This window comes from Schistocerca serialis, chromosome 2 (assembly GCF_023864345.2).
Source record: "Schistocerca serialis cubense isolate TAMUIC-IGC-003099 chromosome 2, iqSchSeri2.2, whole genome shotgun sequence".
In the NCBI taxonomy this organism is placed as follows: domain Eukaryota; kingdom Metazoa; phylum Arthropoda; class Insecta; order Orthoptera; family Acrididae; genus Schistocerca; species Schistocerca serialis.
The window spans coordinates 1,043,788,269-1,043,811,944 of record NC_064639.1 but is presented as its reverse complement, the minus strand read 5'-3'; the positions used below and the strand labels follow the sequence as shown (position 1 = coordinate 1,043,811,944).

The 23,676-nt window shown below is 38.1% G+C and overlaps 1 protein-coding gene across 3 annotated transcripts in view; it reads right to left on the bottom strand.

The window, feature by feature from the left end:
• Positions 1 to 23,676, bottom strand: part of LOC126458470 (regulatory-associated protein of mTOR) — a 336,732-nt gene that overhangs the window by 7,743 nt on the left and 305,313 nt on the right. For 2 of the 3 annotated variants that reach the window (XM_050095547.1, XM_050095548.1), the window contains 3 exons: positions 14,204 to 14,365; positions 10,147 to 10,303; positions 9,945 to 10,061 (listed from right to left, as the gene is read on the bottom strand). In XM_050095547.1, coding sequence (XP_049951504.1) covers positions 9,945 to 10,061; positions 10,147 to 10,303; positions 14,204 to 14,365 — 436 coding nt within the window. Of the gene's footprint in view, positions 1 to 9,670; positions 9,800 to 9,944; positions 10,062 to 10,146; positions 10,304 to 14,203; positions 14,366 to 23,676 lie in introns of those variants that run through there. The other variant, XM_050095549.1, reaches the window with a different exon arrangement.

Genomic DNA, 23,676 nt, shown 5'->3' with positions numbered 1-23,676 from the left:
TCCGCTTGTCAAAATGTGAATGTTGCCGGTGCAAATTCACTGCCGAAAAGCACTGAGGAACATGTTTCAGACACCAGTGCATTGTTATTACAGTTAATGCAACAAATGGGACAAAAGCTACAAAAGTTAGACACAACACTTGAACAAAATCAGAAACAAATGGGACAAAATCTTCAAAAGTTAGACACAATGGACAAAATCAGAGACAAACACAGCAAAAGCTTCAAAAGTTAGACACCACACTTGAAAAAACACGTGAAGATTTAACTACTGAGTTACATAACATTGAATCGAAATGTCAAAAAGTCTGCAATGACGTAAAAACACAAATTTGTGAGCATTTTCAACCTATTTTTTCGCGGCATGAAAATGTATTGCAGAATCACGAAGCAGCCATAAAAGAACTGCAAACCATTGTTCATGAAAATCACGACACCTTGCAAGCTAAAATTGACTCAGTTGCATCTACCGATTCGGTTACGCAACTTGCAAAAACTCAGGAAAACTTAAAGGACACAGTAGATACTCTGAAACTTGGTTCAAAAAAACATACAGAGGAAATAATGTCACTATCGGATAAAGTAGCTGAACTTTCAGATCAGTTCACTAATTTATCTACAAAGGAAGATGATGATCTGAATAACACAACACCTGTAGCCTTCACTGACACAGAAGAGTATGAACAAATTAGAAAATTCAAACAGAATCAAAATCAAATCAATACACAGTACAAAAGAGAAATCCGGGAAGTACAAGATCAGCTGACACAGGTAGTACAAGAATTACGTGTTTCAGAGGACACTCGCGCCCCAATACGGGAAGAGGGACATAGAAATACGGAACAGACACAAAATAACAACACAGGGCACTTCGGAAGTTATGAAAGAAATTGGCAATGTGCACCGAATTTTGATATGGAACGGCCGACACGACCTAACAATGACCGATATGCGACTCGCCGACATGATGATTTTGACTATAAGCTGTTCATTACTACACGTAAATTCAAAACATTTAAGAATTCTGGCAACGACATTCATCCACAAGCATGGCTCCATCAATTCTCTCATTGTTTTCCTCCCAACTGGTCGTTAGAACACAGATTAGAATTTATGTGTGGCTACTTGGAGAATGAACCAGCGGTAAGAATGCGATCGGTAATTCACGATTGCCACAGTGAAGGAGAGTTTTACCATGCCTTCCTCTCAGCATATTGGTCTCAAGCCACACAAGACCGAGTAAAACATAGCATCATAATGATGAAACGTTTCGAACAATCTGAATTTTCCAGTCTTATGAAATATTTTGAAGACATGTTGCATAAGAATCAGTATCTTTCAAACCCATACAGCCCCTCAGAACTCATCCGAATTTGCTTACTCAAATTGCCTGAACATTTACGACATATTATTTTGGCAGGACGTTGCAAAGATGACATTGAAGCTTTTCAAGGACTCTTACAGGAATTAGAAATTGACACAGACAGTTGCGGGATGCGAAAACAGGAAAACAATCACTACAGGTCACATCCTTCACAATTCCGTGACGACAGAAGCAATAACTGGACACGACAAGCCTATTCTTACAACGCAAATCGTGACCAAAACAGACACCACCCATATGACAACCACTGGCAGAGTAATAATAGTTACAGAGAAAGATCGCATTTCCGTAGTAATGACTATCACAGGGACAATCAGAGAAAGAGACAATATGGGAACCGAAACAATTATTATCAAGGGAGACAGAATACTTTCAGACGCAACAGTTCAGCGCGCAGTTACGATTCAGGAAGAAATTCTCCACCACGTGACCGACAAGGAAGGAACTACGGAATCTACCGACATGACGACAGACGATATAATCATAACGACAGACGTCAATTTCATCAGAACTGGCGGGATTCTAACAGAGCTGGGCCCTCTCGGCAAGGCGAATTTGTAGAAGTTAGGTCTCCTAATCCCAATAACAACGCGCGCCAACAAAGAGACAGACAATGACTCGCACCGTAGGCATACACGTGCGCCGGCTGGCTCCGAGAAAAATAACATTATATCTGGTACTGCTAATGAGATTTTAATGCAACATTTTGGTTTACTTGAAAATACATTCTGGGTTTAATGTACTTTCTGTGAGATACCAGACGACACAGTGGTTACTTTAAGTGACAACTACACGGTTTTATCACGACGCTTCTAATGAGTGACAATTTACAATGTTGCTTTTGTAGTGTTTCTGTTTTATATCTGCACGGTTTTTCTGAATTATTCTGGAAAGTAAAACATGTTTTAGTAGTAACTTTTGTGGTATAGCTACAAGGAGACTGCCTTTTCCGTAGCACAACAATACGTTACAGCACAGTACCTTCTTCATCATGGCAATAAGCGTCATAACTAAGATATCTCTACGCAAAGCATTTCACTTTTGTTTATCATGAGGTAAGTACATTGGCTTCTGCAGAACTTAGCTTTCGGAGGAAAATAACTACGACACTTCCACAGAGATTATCTTACAACAAGATGCACATTTAGCGCTACAGGACACGCATTTCAGTGATCAATTTTATACTTAAAACATTTATTTTTAAAGATTTTTGAATTACAAAGAAAGTTTTCCGTGATATATTTCATTCCATTGGTGTAATCTGTAACACCTGAGGGTATAATTACATTAATCCTCAGGGGGGTACACGCTTACTTTGTGTACCATGTGTTTGGCAAGCACAAGGAGCCCTAGCTAATATGGTATTTGCTTATACAACTTTACACATTGGTACCATATTTCTCTAACACACAAATTACACAGCTATCTGATCATTTAACTGAGAGATAAACATGTTTTTTACTACGTCAGTGACACATGTTTACGTAATTACACCGTTGGATAACTTCACACTTATGAAACTGTATTTTGTCTGTACTTTGTAAACTGTTCATATTTTTTCGGAATCATTGTGATACTATGAGAGCTTTGAATGATGTATTTGGTATGAGATCATGATTTTTAAAGTACGTTTGAGGCAGCTGACACTTTTGACATGAGCAGAGAATTATTTTAGGCTTAGAAATTATTGGAGGAAGTTACGACGATTTTGAAATTTGACTGAAGTGTTACGATGTTATTATTACGACGACGATGTGTATTATGTTGTTGAGGAATGTTTATTATGCTACGTATTTCTCACGATGAAATATTGAAGAAGTGTCGACGAATATGTATATGTATAATGAGGTAAGGAATAATGAGTAGTGTTTAGGGACTCTGATTTATGAAAAGGATGTTGGAAACCAAGAAACGTACTTTAAGAGTTATGAAATGTGTGACTGTATCACAATGCTGACGAATATTTTTTTTTGGACACTTATATTTATAGGATTTTGTTTCTACAGATTTGCAACGCTAATTCTTGACCTGTGAAATATTTTTAAATGTGACTGCAAAGGTAGCAGAAACTGCTGTCGTAAATATTTCCGTACGAAAGTTAAGTGACCACCTGCACGTAATGCGTCGCGGGCACCCAGCTGTGTCAGACGCCTGGAGAAAAAGCCATTATTGCGAGCCCTTTTCAGCGGCACAGGTAGAAAAAAAAAGGGGACGTGGGACGTGTCAAACACCTGGAGAACAAGCCATTAGGGTGTGCCTTTCATCGCTAATGCGACACCCTCGTTACTTGAAAACATATGATTACTCGCACTTTGTGCTAATTACTGAAATGCTTATGAATTGATGGGAAATATTCGTACATCTGCACACCTGATTACGACAAGCGTCTTTCTACGAGAGTTGAGAGCTACCAACTTATGAAATGCCACATGACTACTGAATGATATTTTTATGCTTTGCTTTTCATAGTTGCTTATTTCATTTGACACCTGTTTTCCAGCTGTGTTGCAGCATTGCTTTTATAAAATAAAATGCATTTGCTAATGTGAACACTTTCTGTCAACAGATCTATTAAATAATTATTTTATGATCCACATTCTTTAAAAAAGGAGCACTTGGAAAGGAAAGAACAATAAGAAGGATCTAGTAACAGTAACACATAATTTTCTTTTCAAGTACATGGTAATATTTCTTTTTACAATCAGTTGTTGTGGTGCACCACTTTAATTACTTAGACATTAAGATGTGATTATACATTTCCCTTATCTGCATTGTTATCTTTAGTGTACTATTTTTTTTGCTTGAGCTATGTCATGTTTAGATATAAGCTGCTGTTTGCCAGGCATAGTGCTACTGAACTTTAATTTGTGTTACTCTGCTAAGCCAGATTTACTTTTTTGTTTGCTGCGCATTGCCTCATATTAGTTGTAATGTTGAATTGTTTGGTAATTTAGATTTACTGTAGCTTGCTTTGCGATTTTCCATTTTTTTATTGCTGTTTATATTAATTGTTTTATGTGCTGCTGCATTGCCTCGTCCCTTAGTTTAGCATCTGAGCTCAGTAGATTTAAGTTAGCTTAAGAGGGGTAGACTATATAAGAAACTAACTATGATGAATTGGAAGAAATGCATTTAGACGCTATAAGAAAATGGTTTGGCCAAAAAAAAAAAAAAAAAAAAGTATTTTAGGTAGGATTTTCTTGGAAATAAATGATGAGGTAAGATAATGGAAAATAAAAATGAGGTAAGAGATGTGTGAACATATAAACACAGAAAGCATGCTTAGTTAGAATTTTTTTTGGTGGAAACAAAGGATGAAATAAGAGGAAAGATATATGAAGTTTTGGGTTGGACTGCAGTACCAAATGTTACACTGAAAACGAACCCTGTCCTTTCCTATTGGTGTTATCCAAGTACGTGTTTGTGTACCCTTGTGTATTTGTTTTCTTCCTGTCTCTGTGTAGTTTCATAGAATTTTTTTCTCTTTTAATATTAAGCTACATTCACTATGATGAGGAATACTGTTATCCTCGAATATAATTGGCATTAATAATATGTTATTTACTTTGTAAAGATGTTAGACATTATTCATTCTGTTTAAATGCTCATGTGTGAAGTTGATGTTTCAATAATTATTCTGATCTTCTATGTATGTACTCATGTCATAATTCCTGTAACACTGACATATATGTCTATTTCTATTCTTTTGTAAAGCCCCTATTACTACAAATGTTATCTATATTGTTATGTTTTTAATGATGTATTGTGTACCTTTGTTATTGTATTCTCATGTTGTAAAATTGTAATTGTTACCAGTTCTTCAAATTAAGTAACATTTCACTGCACACGTTTCTGTTGGTCATAGTACATGGGCAATATGTGAGAAGCAGGGACTGATAGTGTTTGCACGTGTGTTAATGATTCAGCAAGGGACTGGATAACAGCATTGCTGGATCTAAGGACAATTCCAAAAACTTTGTGAGTGCACAAGTGGTGGTTTATGGACTTGCTATATTCTCCGCAAGACTCTTCAATGGTGAATGTGCACCTGCACAATCGCAACAGATGGCTGCTGGCCATCTCTACAAGGACTACAGTGGGTCTGCACCTCTGGTGGCCCACCAATACCATTATCTCTACAAGGACTACAGTGGGTCTACATCTTTGATGATCCATCAATACCATTATTTCTACAAGGACTGCAGTGGGTCTGCACCTCTGGTGGCCCACCAATACCGTAATCTCTACCAGGACTACAGTGGGTCTGCTCTGTGATGACCTACCAATGTTCTTCAAAACGTCGAATGACTCTGCTGTGGGTTTGCTATGTTGTGGCCCATTACCTGTCAGCATGTCAAGAGTCAGCACTGTCTTTCTGATGGAAGGACACTACTTCTTCAAGACTGCATGGAAATCCACTACTTCTATGTGCATTTTCTTTTACTGCTTGGACTTTGAGAAAAACTCTGCATTTTTACTGTGATGAACAATGTGGACTGTCTTTATGGACTGTGAGAAATTTTGATCTTTTGACCAGCATAATATCAATAAGTGTGTGCATTTTATATCTTTGTTACTGTAATTGTGAAAAATTTTTGTCAAATCTGTATTGGCCAGTGCCCAACACCATTTGTAAAAATTTTTGTGGGGAGCATGGGGGCTATGTAAGTAGGCTGTTTATGTTTTCTCTATGTAAGTAGGCTGTTTATGTTTTCTCTATGTAAGTAGGCTGTTTATGTTTTCTCTATGTAAGTAGGCTGTTTATGTTTTCTCTATGTAAGTAGGCTGTTTAGGTTTTTTATTGGTAACGCCACCTCTGTATGACAATCACTGGCTGTGCTGTGGGCAGTCTGTGTCTGCTTTGCATTGTTGTAATACTCGCCATTGTAGTGTTAGGCAGCTGGCTGTGAACAGCGCGTAGCGTTGCGCAGTTGGAGGTGAGCCGCCAGCAGTGGTGGATGTGGGGAGAGAGATGGCGGAGTTTTGAAATTTGTCATGAACTGCTATATTTATATATGATGATATCAAGGTAAATACATTGTTTGTTCTCTATTAATATCTTTCATTTGCTAACTATCCCTATCAGTAGTTAGTGCCTTCCATAGTTTGAATCTTTTATTTAGCTGGCAGTAGTGGCGCTCGCTGTATTGCAGTAGCTTGAGCAGCGAAGATTTTTGTGAGGTAAGTGATTTGTGAAAGGTATAGTTTAATGTTAGTCAGGGCCATTCTTTAGTAGGGAATTTTGAAAGTCAGATTGCATTGCGCTAACAAAATATTGTGTGTCAGTTTAAGCACAGTCTTGTATAATTGTTCTAAGGGGACGTTTCAGATAAAGTCTTTGCCCTACAATTTTGGGCCAATATTAGTTGGACCATGTGGCAGTAAGTGACCAAAACTTCACCGAAATAATGCCTGTAAGAGTAAGAAGATACCTCAACATTGGTTTGGGTCACTTTTTAGCCAAAATGAAACACAACTGTCAACTAAAATACTAAATCCAAAAATTAAAAAATATTCCTATAACTGGCTTTCATCAGCTAATGAAAGAAATTGTTAATAAGACATAAGGACGATGGGAGATGGAATGAGATCAGAAAAGCTACAGTAGAGGGCAAGGGAACTAGAAAAAACATGAAGAAGGAGAAGATACAGATGGTGAATGAAGTGACACATCATGGATTAACACCCAGGAATAAATGGAATTCTAAAAAAGGGGGGGGGGGCGCAATTGACAAGAAAAGAAAACAGTAACATTATCAGGAAAGACTCTTAGAAAATTATGAAGTTCAACAAGAAAATGGAGGAAACATACCAAATTAAAAAAGAAGAATAATAAGGATTTTTTACAAAATATTTTTTCAAGATTCAAACCAATGAATATTCATTTAAGGGGATTGGTTGCCAACTGAGTTCCTCTAAACTGTGAGGTACCAACACTGCAACAAATAGATCAATAAATTATTGTGCCAAAAGGAAACTTGGAGGGGGGGGGGGGGTGCATTAGCTGAGATGTGGAAAAAGGCAGGTAATTGGCAGCAGCAAGCTTTAATACAGAATTATTAAAGAATGCTTGAAAAATAAATATTGGATGACTGGAAATAAGCCCCTGTCTGCCCCATTGCACAGGAAAGAAGACAAGAGAGATGTCAAGAAATACAAAAGCATTGCTTATATTTTGTTTTGTCTTGTTTAACATGTTATCTATTTTAAGAAATAGAGTATGATCCAGACAGACAATATTGTGTAAGATATAGGCCACATTATCTAGGGGCCACTCTTGACAGGGCACTTGGCTTAAAAGAGCATTTGCTGAAAATTGTCACTAAGATGAAGAGAAGAAATAACATCTTGCAGAAACGTGGTGGTATGACTTGGGGTGCATCAGCTCCAGCAATAAGAACTTCTGCTCTTGGGTTGGTGTACCCTGCGGAAGAATATTGCACAGCAGTCTGGATCAACAAGCCATACACCAAACTTGTCGACATGCAGCTCAACCAGTTTATGTGCATTATCACAGAAACAATCTGAAACATTCCAACTTTCTGGTCGCCTATTCACAGTCATTTAACTCACTCATTTTTGCAGTGAGAATCTGCTCTCAATAAGGAGTTTATAAAAATACCTGGGGATCCCTGTACTTGATGACGTTTCTGCATGAATAAAACCAGAAATATGGTAGAACAATGCTATTCCAGAACAGCTTAAGATGCTCTGCATCTCATCCAGGTCACCAGGTTTTGAACAGCACTACAAGATCTGTTCTGCGTTCAACAAAATAAGCACAAATAAAGGAAGATGTGCTGACTCAATGTCAGAATGACAAGCTGTTCAGCATATCACACGAGTGTGCCCAAAATGCTCATTTCCTGGCAATCCATAGTAGTTCCTGATAGATGGTGAGAGAAAAACTGCTTTATTCTCACACCTTTCTGCTATGTTATACATACAGCTTGACAACACCAATTTCTGTAGGGTAAAGAAAAATTTTGTTTCTTTCACAGCACAGCATATGTATCAGACAGAGTAAGTGTTGTTTTGGAAGCCTGCCCACACAGGAAATGCAATATATAACTTGATAGAAGAAAGACTGCCACGATACCTCCTTGAGAAACTATACTGATTATATGAAACAACTTTTTCTTTCTGTAGGTGCATTTTATCCTGAGCCACAGGAGCAACAAAGTATTAAATGAAAGGAAAAATGGTGGTAGGCCTTACCATTCTCAAAAAGAGTTTTCACACTGATGCATGCAACTACTGGCCTAAACTGCTGAATTCAGTATGTTGTAGAATGAAAGAATAATTTTTGTGTTCTTTTATTATGACCTTTTTGGGATTGAAAATCTCTGAAATAATAAAAAGATATTCTGCAACCAGAGGTTCTAAGAAACTCTGCTTGTTCTATTTGGACATGTTATCCAGAAGACAATAGAGCCCATGTTGATACCATGCTCCTTGACTTTCAGAAGCCATTCAATACCTTGTCATTTTGCAAACAAAAAATACAAGCTTATGAATTTCAGATTAACACTTTGGTTTGGTTGAAGACTTCCTATGAAATAGAATTCAGTATGTCAATTTCAATGAGGAAAATCCTCAAATGTTTGTCCCAAGAAAATGTTTGTGGATCATTACTGTTCACCTGTTGAGAATTCATGCTTGGATCATGAACTTGCAATTTACACTTACACTAAACAAATTATTTATGTTTAATAACATAATTGATGTACAATAATTGTCTACTGTCACATCTGGATAATATTGAGTACAATGTGCCCAAACTAATTTGTGGTGGAACAATCACATACAACTACTTGTAGTAACAGCAGGACCCACACTGGAGTTCATTATAAAGAAATGCAATTTGTGCACTAAGGAGGTAGAATACAGAACCCTAGTTCAGACAATGCTTGAGTGTTGCTCATCAATCTATGACTCCTACCCAGTAGAAAAGAGGAAAGATGCAAAGAACAGTTGTGTATACTGTCATGGATTTATTTAGTCAACAAAAGTGCATCACAGAAGTGCTCATCCAGCTCCAGGATTTTACACTCCAAGAGCAGATTTGTTCATCAAACAGAGCCATATTGTTCAAATTTTTGTAGTAATAAAATGCATTATGATATTTGAAACACAACTACCACAATTTAATACAATCAGCTGTGAAACAGTATGATGAAATCTATAAGGTTCAATAGGCTGTTATTTCTAAAGCACACATAGAATGAAATGATCATTCTTTCTAAGGAAAGGAAATACATAGTTGGAAGAGTAAGCAGTGCCTTACTAGATTGGCAGTCAGTACCTAGGCTTGGACGTGCATTTTACCAGCTCCAAGACAGACACACCTCCATATACTAGTGGTTGATCAATTACACAAGTACCAGGCTCTTTGTGTTTTTCAGTTTCGATCTGTCTGAAATAATAACAGTGATATGACAATACGAATGTGTGTGTGTGTGTGTGTGTTTTCTAATAAAGTAAAACAGGATTAGCTATTTGTTCCTGCCAGTGTCAGAATTCAAGTTCAAATATCGCTGTAAATGAAGGGAAATGCTTACCAGGCAAACGTGTCAGCTACTCTGTGAATTGCCATTGCTGTTACTCCATGTGTTGTTTGTCGCACAGCAACAGCTGAATTTTTCCTTATGTCAAAGAATCGTACATCACCTGAAACACTGTAATAAAAAGGATGATTTTATATTGCTTGTGGTAGCATCAAGAACAATTTCTTAGATTATGGCAAATAATTTAGGAGCATACCATCCACTGACGATTTTGTTGTGATTGCGAAGTTGTACATTAACCACCCATGTTGCGTGTTCACGCCAAGTCATGATTCTGGCCTCCTGAGAACTTTTTCTTCGATCAAATAAACGCACAGAACCATCACCACAGCCTGCAGCAATAAGTGCTGGTTCTGAAAAATGTAACAGATTTAACTGCAGGACTACAACATGGGCTCTGTAAATTCAGAGGTACACATGGAAAAATATGGAATGTTTAATCCTGTTTACAGAGTGTGTCATAACAGACTGGAATTGAATAAGACTGTAGTTACTAGCTAGCTGACTGTAATAAGAGAAGTATTTGAAACAATGAAACATGCTGAATATAATGAAATGGTATCTGTTTACGGGTTCTGTAGTAGAAATGATCTTACTGCAACATGTTTACACTTGTTGAGTATGCAGAAATGATATCTGTTTATGGGTTCTATAGTGGAAATGTTCTTACTACTTGTGAAAAATCTAAGAAAATTAGACTGACACAGTTTCTCCATACATGTATTACAACTAAATATGCAACTGAACACAACATTGACAAAAAGGAAAGCATTCTTCAGTTACCTAAACAAAGTTCTATAATTGATACGCTGATATTTTAGGACATTTACCAGTGTTCCACATGCAGTAGTATAGAAAATATTAAGCTAAAACAGCTTAATCCTTTTCATCAACAGCTGAGACACATCTTCACACAAGCAGTGTAGCTTAGCAATAATTTAATTTTATCAGTCACCTATTAAATTCATCCATACTGTTCACTGAGACAACTATTTTCACACATGACTGTTTTAACACCCTCAGCACACACTGGTGACACGAGGGATGCAACAGTGGGAACAGAGGGAACGAGCAGTGGGGAACTGGGGGCAGGGAGCATGGAGTAGAAGTGGTGAGAGAGTACAGGTTGGGAGTGGCAGAGAGCAGTTGTGAGATGAAGTGGCAGGAGAAGAGAAAGAAATAAGTTTGGGAGGTGCAGAGATAGGCTGTACAGTGTATGGGAAAGATCAAGAGAGCCATAAAGAGTCGGGGTAAGGGGAAGATATATGAAAATGGGAAAAACAAGGACAAGAGGAGATCTGATTTGCAAGACAAGGACAAGAGGAGATCTGATTTGCTTAAGTCCCAATAACTTACCTTTGATCATTGCCATTCTCTGCTTTTGCTGTGCAAAATATACTGATGAGGCAACAAATTTGGAAATTTGTGGTAAGGTCTTATGGGACCAAACTGCTGAGGTCATCAGTCCATAAGCTGACACCCTACTTAAACTAACTTACACTAAGGATGACACACACACACACACACACACACACACACACACACACACACACACACACACACACACCCACACCCGAGGGAGGACTCAAACCTCCAATGGGAGTAGCTGCGCAGACCGTGACAAGATGCCTCAGATCGCATGGCTACCCCGCGCGGCCCGATGAGGCAACATATTATGTCCACCTGCATAATGCAACATGCAGCAATTCTGCATGGCATGGATTTGACAAGTCCTTGGTAAGTTTTTGGTGATATGTGGCAACAGATGACTATGTACAGGTCACACAATTCCCATAAACTAAGGGCTGGTGGTTTGTGAGTACAAAGCTGGCACCCGACAGCATATCAAATGTGTTTCATCAGGTACAGATCTGGCATGTTTGGTGGCCAAGGCATCAATGTGAATTTGCTATCATGCTCCTCAAACCACTGTAGCATAATTGTGGCCTTTTGACATGGAAAGTTATCCTGATGGAAGGTGCTATAGTCACTGAGGAAGACATTGAGAATTACGTGATGCAGATAACCTTCAATAACGATCACATAGTACAGGTGCCTTCAATTACTGCCACAGGTCCCATGAAAGTCCAGGTAAATGTCCCTATATCACAATACTGCCCCAAGTCCTTGGCACTGTGCACGTTTTGAATAGTTGCTAGCCGGGATGATAGCATACCCAGACACGACCATCAACCTTGCGCACCAACAAATGCAATTCATCTGACCAGTTGACACATTTCTACTGATTCATGGCCCAAACTCAATGATCCCATAACCAAAGTAATTGTAATTTGTGATGTCATTTGGCCAATGTGGGAACATCTAGGGTCGCCTTCAGTGGAGCCCCATGTTTGACAATGTGTGTTGAATGGTGTTGTCTGGAACTTTTGTGCCTGCACCACCATTTCACTCTGCCATCAGATCAGACACCTGTCCTGCTCTACAGAGTTAGCAAACTTTCAATTACCACATTCTGTGTTGAAGTGTGGATGTCCAACACTTTGCCATCTACTTGTGGTTTCATCACCCTTTGACCATTTTCCATACATGTTCATGACAGTATCAAGAGAAGAGATTCACTACTTCCAGGCACTGGGCCATAAAAACTGCCCTTTGTCAAATTCAATTATGTTAGTGGATCTGTATTGTTGCTAGAATAATTCCCTGTTTGTCTCTGCTGCATTTGTGTGCTTTCCTTACTGTGTCATGCGGCTGCAATGCCACCAGGTGGCATTCAGTCTTGCAGTGGGCATTGGTCATAACGTTTGGGCACATCAGCCTATAAAGCCAACAACCAAAACCATCTGGTGCACATAAGATGTCATTCACTGAGACAAAGAGACAGAATGGAATCTGTATTTTCCTGACTAACCTTAGCATCTTGACAGAAATAGAGAATTTAGAGAACACTGTGATGCGCCATTGAAGCGCTCCAACAACAAGAACATTTCTTTTCATTTGTCGACATTATTATCCTCTATTATGTTACAAATAAATATTCCCATCCTATCCTACTGCCCCTTACAATCATAGCACTATTTAGAAAGCTGTACGGTGTTGACAGATGAAAAGACTTTATGATATAAAGCTTATAAGTTGTATCCTTGGTGTGCACTATCTTTGCTACGTGCACAGGCAGTATCTTTGGTAAATGTATTTTCGCACCAACAGACTAAGCTCCACATGTTGTCAGTGCACCTGAGCTTGTATGTGTGATAGATTATTAGAACGATGGTAACACTGACAGTTCAGTACATATTTAACAGCATTTTATGACTTAATAAGTGTCGTACTCATCGGATCTTGTGGGACTCTCAAAGTCAAAAGGCTGCATTTTGACGACGACATGTACTCATGTCAGATAGTCTTATATTCTGACAGAATGTAAGTTATGTACATTTCTCACCAATTTTTATAATTACACTACTATCTTAATGAAATGTTTGCTTAATTATGTATATACACCCTGTGCTTCACTTTTGTATTTTTTTGTGTTTAGGTAACTTTTGCAATGTTACTTGAAAATGGCCCTAAGGCTGAAATTGCAGTCGTAATAATAAATATTTTATACAGTCAACGGCAACTATGACGTCTTTTAAGAAATATTATATGACTGTGAATCCCAACCATAAGAAGTTAATCAAACAAGAACATTGGTTAGAGTACTTGCTTAATGATACTAGCATATCAGCTCTCTTTGTGTTATTTATTCAATACTGTTAACTTAAAAATATACTGCTGATAAGAGCCATAATCATCCTGCAACCTGTGGTTCTCTCTCATGTTTCAATTAAAATAGTAGATCACATTGTTCACCATGTCATACAGAATTCATGAAGATGGTTTAGCAACTACTGGGTCACACATAAAAGTTTGCATCCTAAATGGAAGTTCATTTTTTTCCATCTTCCAACAGTTCGTTCTACAGCACTGCAGGTTCTGACAAAAAAAATCTATAGCATTATTCTGTTGGAATGGGACTTTTCCATTTCTATGCCCATACTACTTGAAGACTTAAAATAAAAACCACTGGGGCAAAAATCACAACTGTAAATGATGATGTGTGTGAATGTAGATTTATTGTTTCAATTTTTTAAAGTATAATAATTAAGGCTTGTTATTATTTCATGCATAAATGTACAGTTGATGTATGATTTTCTCACGTTTAATGTGCAAGAAATTATAGAAATAAAGTGAAAGAATTTTTAAGCAAACTACAGCATTAAAATAAATAAATAAAAAATGTTCCTTACCCATATCATCGCTTGAAATACTTGTGATACAGCAATCAGCACCTGTAGGAATGTCTTGCACCTTCAGTTCACTTTCTGCATCCCACAGCCTGATGACACGGGCATCACCGGTCACAACTAATTGTTGTGATTTTTGTTCCCAGTGTGTCACCAGTCCAGCCCCTAAATGATAATCATAAACATTGCACAGATTATGTAGAACAGGGAAATATTTAGCAGAAATTGGGACTGAGGTACCGGTTTATTAATGTATAGGAGTGAACTAAATGGCTCATTTAAACATTCACTTATTTTCAACTATTCTACTACAAGCAGAAACAATTACGACACAGCAGCCTCCATGAGTTAAATGATCTAATAAAACAGTTCCACAGAAACAACATATAATAATAAAGACAATACTACCACCAAAAGCAGGCAGAGGTTTGGGGTGTGAATGTAAACCAACTCTTACATGAGACTGAAGAAAACACAAATTTGTTTTACAGAGGTTATAATGTTACAATAACGTGAGTAATTAGTAGCAGACAACATCCTAGATACTCTGAAGGTAACTCAAAGATAATATTTGTACATTTCAATTGTTTTTGCCAGAAATATGTATTATTGGGCATTGTATTCATGCCCCATTGTGAGCCTGAGCTTTTGGGCATTGTGTTCATGCACCAAGTGGAAATATGAGCATGATTGTATCCATGCACTGCATATCAAGGTTAATTTTTCCATATGAGTAGAACACATAATTATGTTTCATTGAGAACAACTAAATTTAACACTTAAGAATATCTAGAATGCCAGAATGTGTAAAATTCATAAAAAAATTATTGTTAGTTTGGAGGGGAATATTTTGTAAATTGGGACTGGATCGCAAGCAGCACAGGTGGTGAGGGACCCAGGCCCATCTTGCTCAGTGTCTTTTCCATTGGGGCACTGTTGGGAGTGTAGTCAAAAATGGAATAAAGTTAGGTACATCTTTAAACTGTGATTTTTATTTGGCCTAACCAGCTGCATGCATTTAACAAATCATGATTTAATGCTACGACTGGTGAAGAACTAACCAGTCATTTCACCCCCTAAAGAGTCAAAACAAAACAGTAAATTTTATAACAAGATTTTTTTTGCCACCACTTCTGGTTAACATTTGAAGATGCAAATGGATATGTTGCAAGCTAACATGTACAGTGATACAAGCTGGCAACAGCAGCAGCTTGTACGAGGGTTGTTTAAAAAGTTCTCGGAATCATCTCGAGAGGTCAGCGCTAGCGCAACGAGATGTTCACGGGATATTCATTGGACTGTTCCCTGCAAATGCGTGCTACGTCAGTGCTCTTGGAAGAGAGCTGAACTGGTGATGTGGCTCTGTTGTTGTTCCCACATAGTGATTTGCAAGGATGGAAAAAAATCGAGATTTGAGCAGTGATTAAGTACTTTGTAAAGAAAGGTATGAAAGAATAGGACATTCATGCCAATTTCCAGAATACACTGGGGGGGGGGACTCTGCTCCTTCATATTCAACTGTTGCCAAGTGGACAAATGAATTTAAATTTGGTCGGGAGAACTTAGATGATGATCCGTGCAATGGTCGGCCAAGATGTGCCACTACTCCAGAGTTCATTGCAAAAGTGCACAAAATGGTCATGGAGGAGCGCTGTGTAAAAGTGCGTAAAATTGTTCACACTTGGCAGATGTCATCTGGAAGGGTATATCACATTTTAATTGAAGAATTATAGATTATTATATTTTATAATATATATTATATTATTATTATTATGATTGTTCCCCTTTAGGAGAGCGATTGGACTTGAATTCATAATTTCATCTTCGGATGTTTTTCTTCTTTGCTTCCAAAAACCACCTCATCCTCTCAGAATGCTCCTTCTTCCGTTCCTCTGTCCATTTTTTACCAGGCTGACGCGATGTTCTTTCCCCAAACTTCACACTTGTGATTTTATGCCGGCACTCGGTGCGATCTTCGAGATTTTTTATGTTGATCTGCTGTAGATCCCTCTGGACTTCTTTCAGCCATTCTGTGCCACATTTACTCCTTGTTATAATATTGAATAATTTCTTTGCTGTTCTGGAGTCTTCCATCCTGTAGGTGTGTGTATAAAATTTGGCTCGGCGCTTTCTGATTTCATCTGTTACTATGTTGATCTTACTATGTTGATTTGTTACTATGTTGATCTTTCTATAGAGTTCGTCTTGTGGTCTCTTCATCCAAATGCCATTTTTGTTGATTGGACCGTAAATCTACCTGAGAATTTTTCTTTCCTGCTTTTCCATTTCCTTAATTTTTGAATGACCATCAATCACCATTGTTTCAGCTGCATAGATTGCTTCTGGAAGAATCACTGTTGTATAGTGCCTTAATTTTGCGTCTGTCGAAATGCACTTCTTGTTGTAATGCATCCATGTTAGCTTGTAGGCCTTCTGGAGCTTGGTGATTCTTTGTTCATTGGCAATTCGGTTTAATCCTGAGGACTGTGTAGTTTCACCGAGGTATTTAAAATGGCAGACTTGTGCAATTTTACCATATTTTGTTATTAAAGGGGATTTATTTTCTGGCTGCCTTTCCATATATTGGGTTTTTTCATAAGATACCTGTAGACTGGTTTTTTGTGAAATTTCATGTAGTTCTTCCGCTGCGTGAATCGGTTCTGTTCTGTTATTGGTGATGATTGCAATATCGTCAGCGAAAGCAAGGCACTTGACTTTAATTCGGTTCTCTTTCTTGATACCAATTTGGATACCCTTTACGTGAGGTTCCCATTCCCTGATTATCTTTTCTAGAACAATATTGAAAAGGATTGGGGATAGTCCGTCCCCCTGTCGGACTCCAGATTTGATTTCGAAGGGTTCTGATACTTCGCCCGTGAATTTCACTTTGGCCGTTGTTCCTGTAAGTGTCTATTCTGTGATTTTTCGTGTCTTTCGGTCGATCCCAAATTCTTCCATGATTTTAAACAGGGTTCCACGGTCCACTGAATCATATGCTTTTCTGAAGTTGATGAATGTAACTACTGTGTTTCTGCATTTCCTCATTTGTAATATTGTCTTTAAGCACCAGATCTGTTCCGCACATGAGCGTCCTTTTCTGAATCCGGCCTGGTATTCACCAATTAGTGTATCTGCTTGGGATTCTATCCTGTTTAAAAGCGCTTTGGAAAGGATTTTGTAAGCGACTGGGAGCAGGGAAATTCCTCTGTAATTGTTCATGTCTGTCTTGTCGCCCTTTTTGTGTAGCGGGTGAATTAGAGCGCATTTCCAGTCCTCTGGTATCTGCTCCTTTATCCATATGTCTGACATTATATGGTGCAATTTCTGCATAAGTATAGGATCGTTTAGTTTCCAGAACTCAGCAATGATCCCATCTTCTCCTGGTGCTTTGTTATTTTTCAACTGCTTGACTATCTCCATAATTTCTTCAAGATCCGGGGCATGTGAGTCTGGGTGTGTGAATACTGGAGAAGAGAAGACAAGTTTTTCTTGGGGTGGTTCGCAGTTGAGGAGGGAACTGAAATATTGGGCTAAGATTTTGCAGTTATTTTTCGTGTTGGTTTCCAAAGAGCCATCGGGTTTCCTGAAGCACAGGCTAGGCGCTTGGTATCCCTGTAAGTTTTCTCTGAAAGTCTTACAAAAATTTCTTGTATTATTTTTGATGAAATCCTGCTGGATTTCAGAGAGTCTGTTGTTGTCATATCCCCGTTTTTCTTTTCTAATTATTTTTGAGGTCTGTTTTTGAGTTTTAAGAAAGTTCTCCCAGTTTTCTTCAGTTTTATGACTGCTAAATTTTTTCCGTGCAGTTATTCGGTTGTCGACTGCCTCATCACAGGTTGCATTCCACCAGCGATGTTTCCTGTTGCGAGGGGGTTGTCCTAATTTGAGGGCTTCCTGAATTTTCTCTGTTAGTTTCTTCCAGTCTGTTGATTTTTCCTGATTAATTTGCATGATGATTTTTCTCTTTGTTGAGTTGCAGATATTCCGGATCTGGTTTGGTACTTTTGGGTGGCCTTTTTAGCATTCTGTTGGTTTGGAATTTTGTTTTTATTTGGAGAAGATGATGATCTGATTCAAAGACACCTTTGCGGGTTCTGATGTTTTGAATTTCTTTTATTATATGTATATTATATATTATTTTATTTATTATTATATTATTATTATATTTAAACTGAAGAATTATAAATGAAAAAATTATCTACAAGATGGGTGCTGCAACTCTTGATACTGTATCAAGAGTTGCAGAGTATGAGAATGGACATATCAGAACAATGTTTGGCCAGTTTTAGGAGAAATGTACAAGATTTTTTGTGCTGTTTTGTAATGGCATATGGAGCATGGGTGCACTACTAAACCCCAGAGACAAAACAACAATGAAAGCAGTGGACACATGCTGATTCTCCGCCACCAAAGAAAGCAAAGACCATTCCTTCAGCAGGAAAGGTCATGGCATCAGTGTTCTGGGATGTGATGGGGATTCTGTTTGTAGATTATCTCCCCACTGCGCAAAAAATTACTGGAGAATACTATGCTAAACTCCTGGACAAACTGCAACAAAAGATACATGAAAAAAGGCCAGGTTTTGCAAGGAAGAAAGTCATCTTCCATCAAGACAATGTGGGCTCGCACATGTGCCGTCGCCATGACAAAATTACATGAACTAAGGTATGAACTATTGCCACACCCGCCTTGTTCACCTGATATGGCTCCATCAGACTTCTATCTCTTCCCAAAACTGAATATTTTTCTTGGTGGATGAAGATTCACTTCAAACGAAGAACTGACAGCTGGAGTTAACAACTATTTTGCAGGCATGGAGGAAACTCATTTTCAAGATGGGATCAAGGCACTGGAACATTGTTGGAGCAAGTGCATTAATCTACAAGGAGACTACACTGAAAAATAAAAAAAAGTTTCAGTGATGTAAGTACTTTTTTTCTATTCTGTTGTGAGAACTTTTCAAACCACCATCGTACAAAAAACAAAGATAAAAAAGTTGTAGCAGTACAGATCTAGTAATGAATACATTCATCCCATAAAACTATAAAATTATTAAGTTTTGCAGTACACTATGAAAATATTATGGTTTTGCAGGTGAAGAAGATTGGGCAGTTTCAGCTGGATCCTAAAAGCAAAGAGTTATTCTGGTCTCATTAATTAACCTAAACCCATTACCACTATCAATCACTTCACTAGCAGCTTCATGTGTCAAGTTTTTTGTACTGATTAAACTGCTACATGAAAAATCAGTGTAATTAAATTGTTAATTTTGATGAACTATGACATATAATTGCAAAATAGTTACATTAAATCTTGAGATAAAAAGTCTAAGTCAATATACTGTACAATCCAGTAACTGTAGGTATAACCCCAGTTGTTTGTCACACCATGAGCACAAGGAATTAATCATTTTACTGCAGTTCTATCAGGCTCAGATTTTGCATTCGGTACCCAGTCATTCAAGCCAGATAAATGTGCTGCTATATGCTGGCTGAATTGAGAGATTGAAGTCCAAGATGGTGCACAGTCCAGCACACTTTGAATAAACCAATCAGAGTGTGTGGGAAAGAACCCATGTGACTGCCTCCTGTCTCTGCCTGCCAAAAGACACTTCTGAGTCTCGCTCTCTCTCTTTCTAGATCTCTTGTCTCTGTCTTTGTGCCTCTTGTACTGCAGCTCTCCTCCAGGGCAGATGTACTCTCTTGTAACTGGTGTCTTCCCTGCCTCAATCTCTTTCTATTATTCTGCAGTCACCCTGAAATATCACTGTTCTTTTTAACTCCTGGCTATCCACCCTGTTGCACATGCAACTGGCATATGAGAGATTCTTCATGGAGGGTCTTTCGTAACCCATATTTGTAATAATAACCTGACATTTTCTTGATTTTATGACTTTCATTCGCCCTGACAATCCACTTCTTCCATGCAGTCACATTCTACTCAGGCCATCCTGTACAGTCTGTTGTTCAGAATCAGGGTTGTAAGTTCTATTTTTTTATGGTCTTTAAGGTGAACATTTAGGACACTTCTGTATACTTTGCTTAAATGTGTACCAACGTTGTGACCCATTAGCTTGACCATATTCAAAAAGACAGTGAGCAAGTAGACACCACATTACATAAAGCATATATAGGCCATGCTGGAGAGCTCTGGATAGAAGAATGTGCTGTGAATGCTTGGAGCTGACTATGAAGATATTCATTAATGGCACTTTTACACTTTTATTTGCTTTCCAAAACAAGAAAACTCTACACTGTTTTTTTTTCCCCCTCCAACTTCCACTGACATAGACGCCACAATGACATTATGGTCACTAATACCTTCTTCTAGATTAACTTCCTCAAAAAGATCACGGCTGTTTATCGCCAAGATATCTAATATGTTCCCATCTCAAGTTGGTTTTCTAACCTAATGCTCAAGCTTGTGTGTTGAGAGTGCTCCTAGAATAACTTCACACAAATCTTTGCTTCTGCCCCCTGTGATAAACGTGTTATTTTCCCAGTCAATGGATGCTAGATTAAAGTCTCTACCGATAACTAATGGATAATTTGGATATTTACTACCTACGTACTCAAGACTTTCCCTGAAACGTACTGTGATGTTTGTTGTGGATGCTGGTGGCCTATAAAAACATCCTAATACAATGGTCAATCCTTGTCTGACTGACAGCCCAGACTATTTCACAGTCCGACGCAGTACTGATCTCAACTGCGTTCAAACAGCTTTTAACTGCAATGAACGCACCACCTTCCATAGCATCAGTCCTATCCTTCCTAAACATTGTCCAGTCAGAGTCCAAAATTTCACTACTTTTTATGTCTGGTTTCAACCACCTTTCGGTACCTAATACAATATTGGCATTGCTACTGTTTATTTCGGAGATTAACTCGGGTATCTTGCTACAGACACTTCGACAATTTATTAACATGAGCTTCCAAGAGACTGTGTATACATTCAATCACAAAAATGCTAGAAAGTACACTAAGATGACTGTTCAGTAATTATGACGGGCAGCAAGAGAGGGCTGATGCTCTAAGAAATGAGAACTACTTGCCATGGCATATTAGTGAGTGTGTGTTTTTAGACACTGAACTGTGTCATCGTACTGCAACACTCAACTCTAGGGTAAGCAGTTCACTAGATACCTGTTCTTGCAATCCGTTTGAAGAGAGAAAATGACAGAGTTCAACAATCTCAAAGAAAATGACATGGGAGTAGATACATCTGCATCTACTCCCATGTCATTTTCTTTGAGATTGCTTTGGGAATCTGTCATTTTCTGTCTTCCAATGGACTACAAGAGCAGGTATCTAATTCAATTGCTTACCCTCGAGTTGAGTGACTTCGATTAAATTTGTCACAGTACAAGAGCAAATTTCAAAGTCTATAAACACACACTCACTAATATACCATGGCAAATAGTTCTCACTTCTTAGAGCATCAGCACTCTCTTGCTGCCCATCATAATAAGTGAATAGTCATCTTAGTATGCTTTCCAGCATTTTTATGACTGAAAGGATACACAGTCTCTTGGCAGCAGCACTTATCCATTGTACTGAGAGTACATACAATCAAAGGTAGGATGAAGGAGACTAATATTAAAATGAGGAGCAATGTTGATCCTACGATGCTCTATGGACTGTTCAGGCACTTTTCTTTAAATGTAATTCAGATGATTTGATTTCAACACTGTTTATAGCTGAAACTTATTGCAGTGTAAGGACAAGTCTTATGGTAAATAGTCAATCATGAATATGCTATGACAAAAAATTCCTTAGCAATGTAAAAATTCATTTCTTTCTGCTGAGGTTGAATACCTTAGGGTAGCACTGTAATGACTGCAATATTATGTGCTGCTAGGTAATTTTTAATCTATTATTTTATATTAGGATTAACGTTTCAATGTTTGTCTCAAATTTTTTAACTGTGCACAGTGACTTGCTTTTTGGTCATGAAGTTTTTGCCACACCATATATTTTTTTACATTAGACACATTGAGCCACATGGTCTTGCTGTTTCACTAATGCATTGTGCAATATCCGATTTAGACATTTTAAGATAGTACTTGTATATTGTATTCTGAATTAGATTGTTTACTAACTCTAATTTTCTAGCTCTATTCTACCATCTCCACACATATATGAACTTCCCTATTTTCTTAATTTCTCAGTCTTGTTGTAATGCATCTATCTCTCTGAGATTAATGTCCCACATACTCTGTCCTTACTCAGAAAATTTAAGACCAGATCTCTTCAGCAAGGTCATACAAATTATCCAGTGTGCTTAGAGTAGCATCTCAGTTTTGAAGTAATAAGATGAGGTCATCAGCTAATGCTAACCAATTAATTTTTACATTTTTAACTTTCCTTCCAAAGTAGATTTCTTGTATTTCTAGACCTGATTTCATGTTCTCATAATATCCTCCAAGACAATATTAAAAAGGATTAGTGGCAGTTCATGCCCTTACTTGACACTTGTCTTTATTTTGAACAAGGCTATTCCAACGAACTTTACTTGTGAGAGTGTATGTCAGGGTTGGTTTGAATGATTGCTCTCACTTTCCTACCAATCTAAGACTCCCCAGGATGCTATATTATCTCTGCCAGTCAATTGAGCCACATGCATTTTTAAAGTCAACAGAAATGACCACGTGTTCGGACTTCTTAACTTCTTACAGCCCACTTTCTTACGATGTTTAAAAAAAGTTGTGTGTTTTGTCTATAAACTACCCCTCCTTCCTGTCTGTCTGTTCTCCAACTTTGTTTAGTAGGTATTTTGAGTGTATCATGTAAGTGATGCTACATGGCCACCCTAAGGTACAAGCACAAGGAGTTGTTCTGCAGCTGATGAGGGTCTTCAGAACTACACCATCAGAGGCTCTCCTCATTATTCTGGGAATATGGCCAGCTGTCATCACAACAGAATACCTCACTGCAACACATTGTATACTGCAAGATAACTGACACAAAGTCCAACGGGTTCCAGATTCCATAATTAGTTAAGTCTTTGAAACTGGATAGATAAATTGCTGCATAACTGGGACAGTGGACATAAGGAACACTGAACACACAGTGCTCACAGCACACAAATCACAAGTTTATTACAAAAAATGGTTCAAATGGCTATGAGCACTATGGGACTTAACATCCGAGGCCATCAGTCCCCTAGAACTTAGAACTACTTAAACCTAACTAAACTAAGGGCATCATACACATCCATGCCCGAGGCAGGATTCAAACCTGCGACCGTAGCGGTCGCGCGGTTCCAGACTGAAGCGCCTAGAATCGCTCGGCCACACCAGCTGGCCAGTTAATCACATCAACTGCAGCAGGGGTGCAGTAATTTTTATGACTGGACATAGTCTTTACCCCCACTATTTACACAGAATGGGAAAAAGATCACCAGCACAGTATGACAAAGATAGCTTAAGATATCTACAGTGTGTGGTATTAACATGCCCTCTCTAAGTGGAAGTT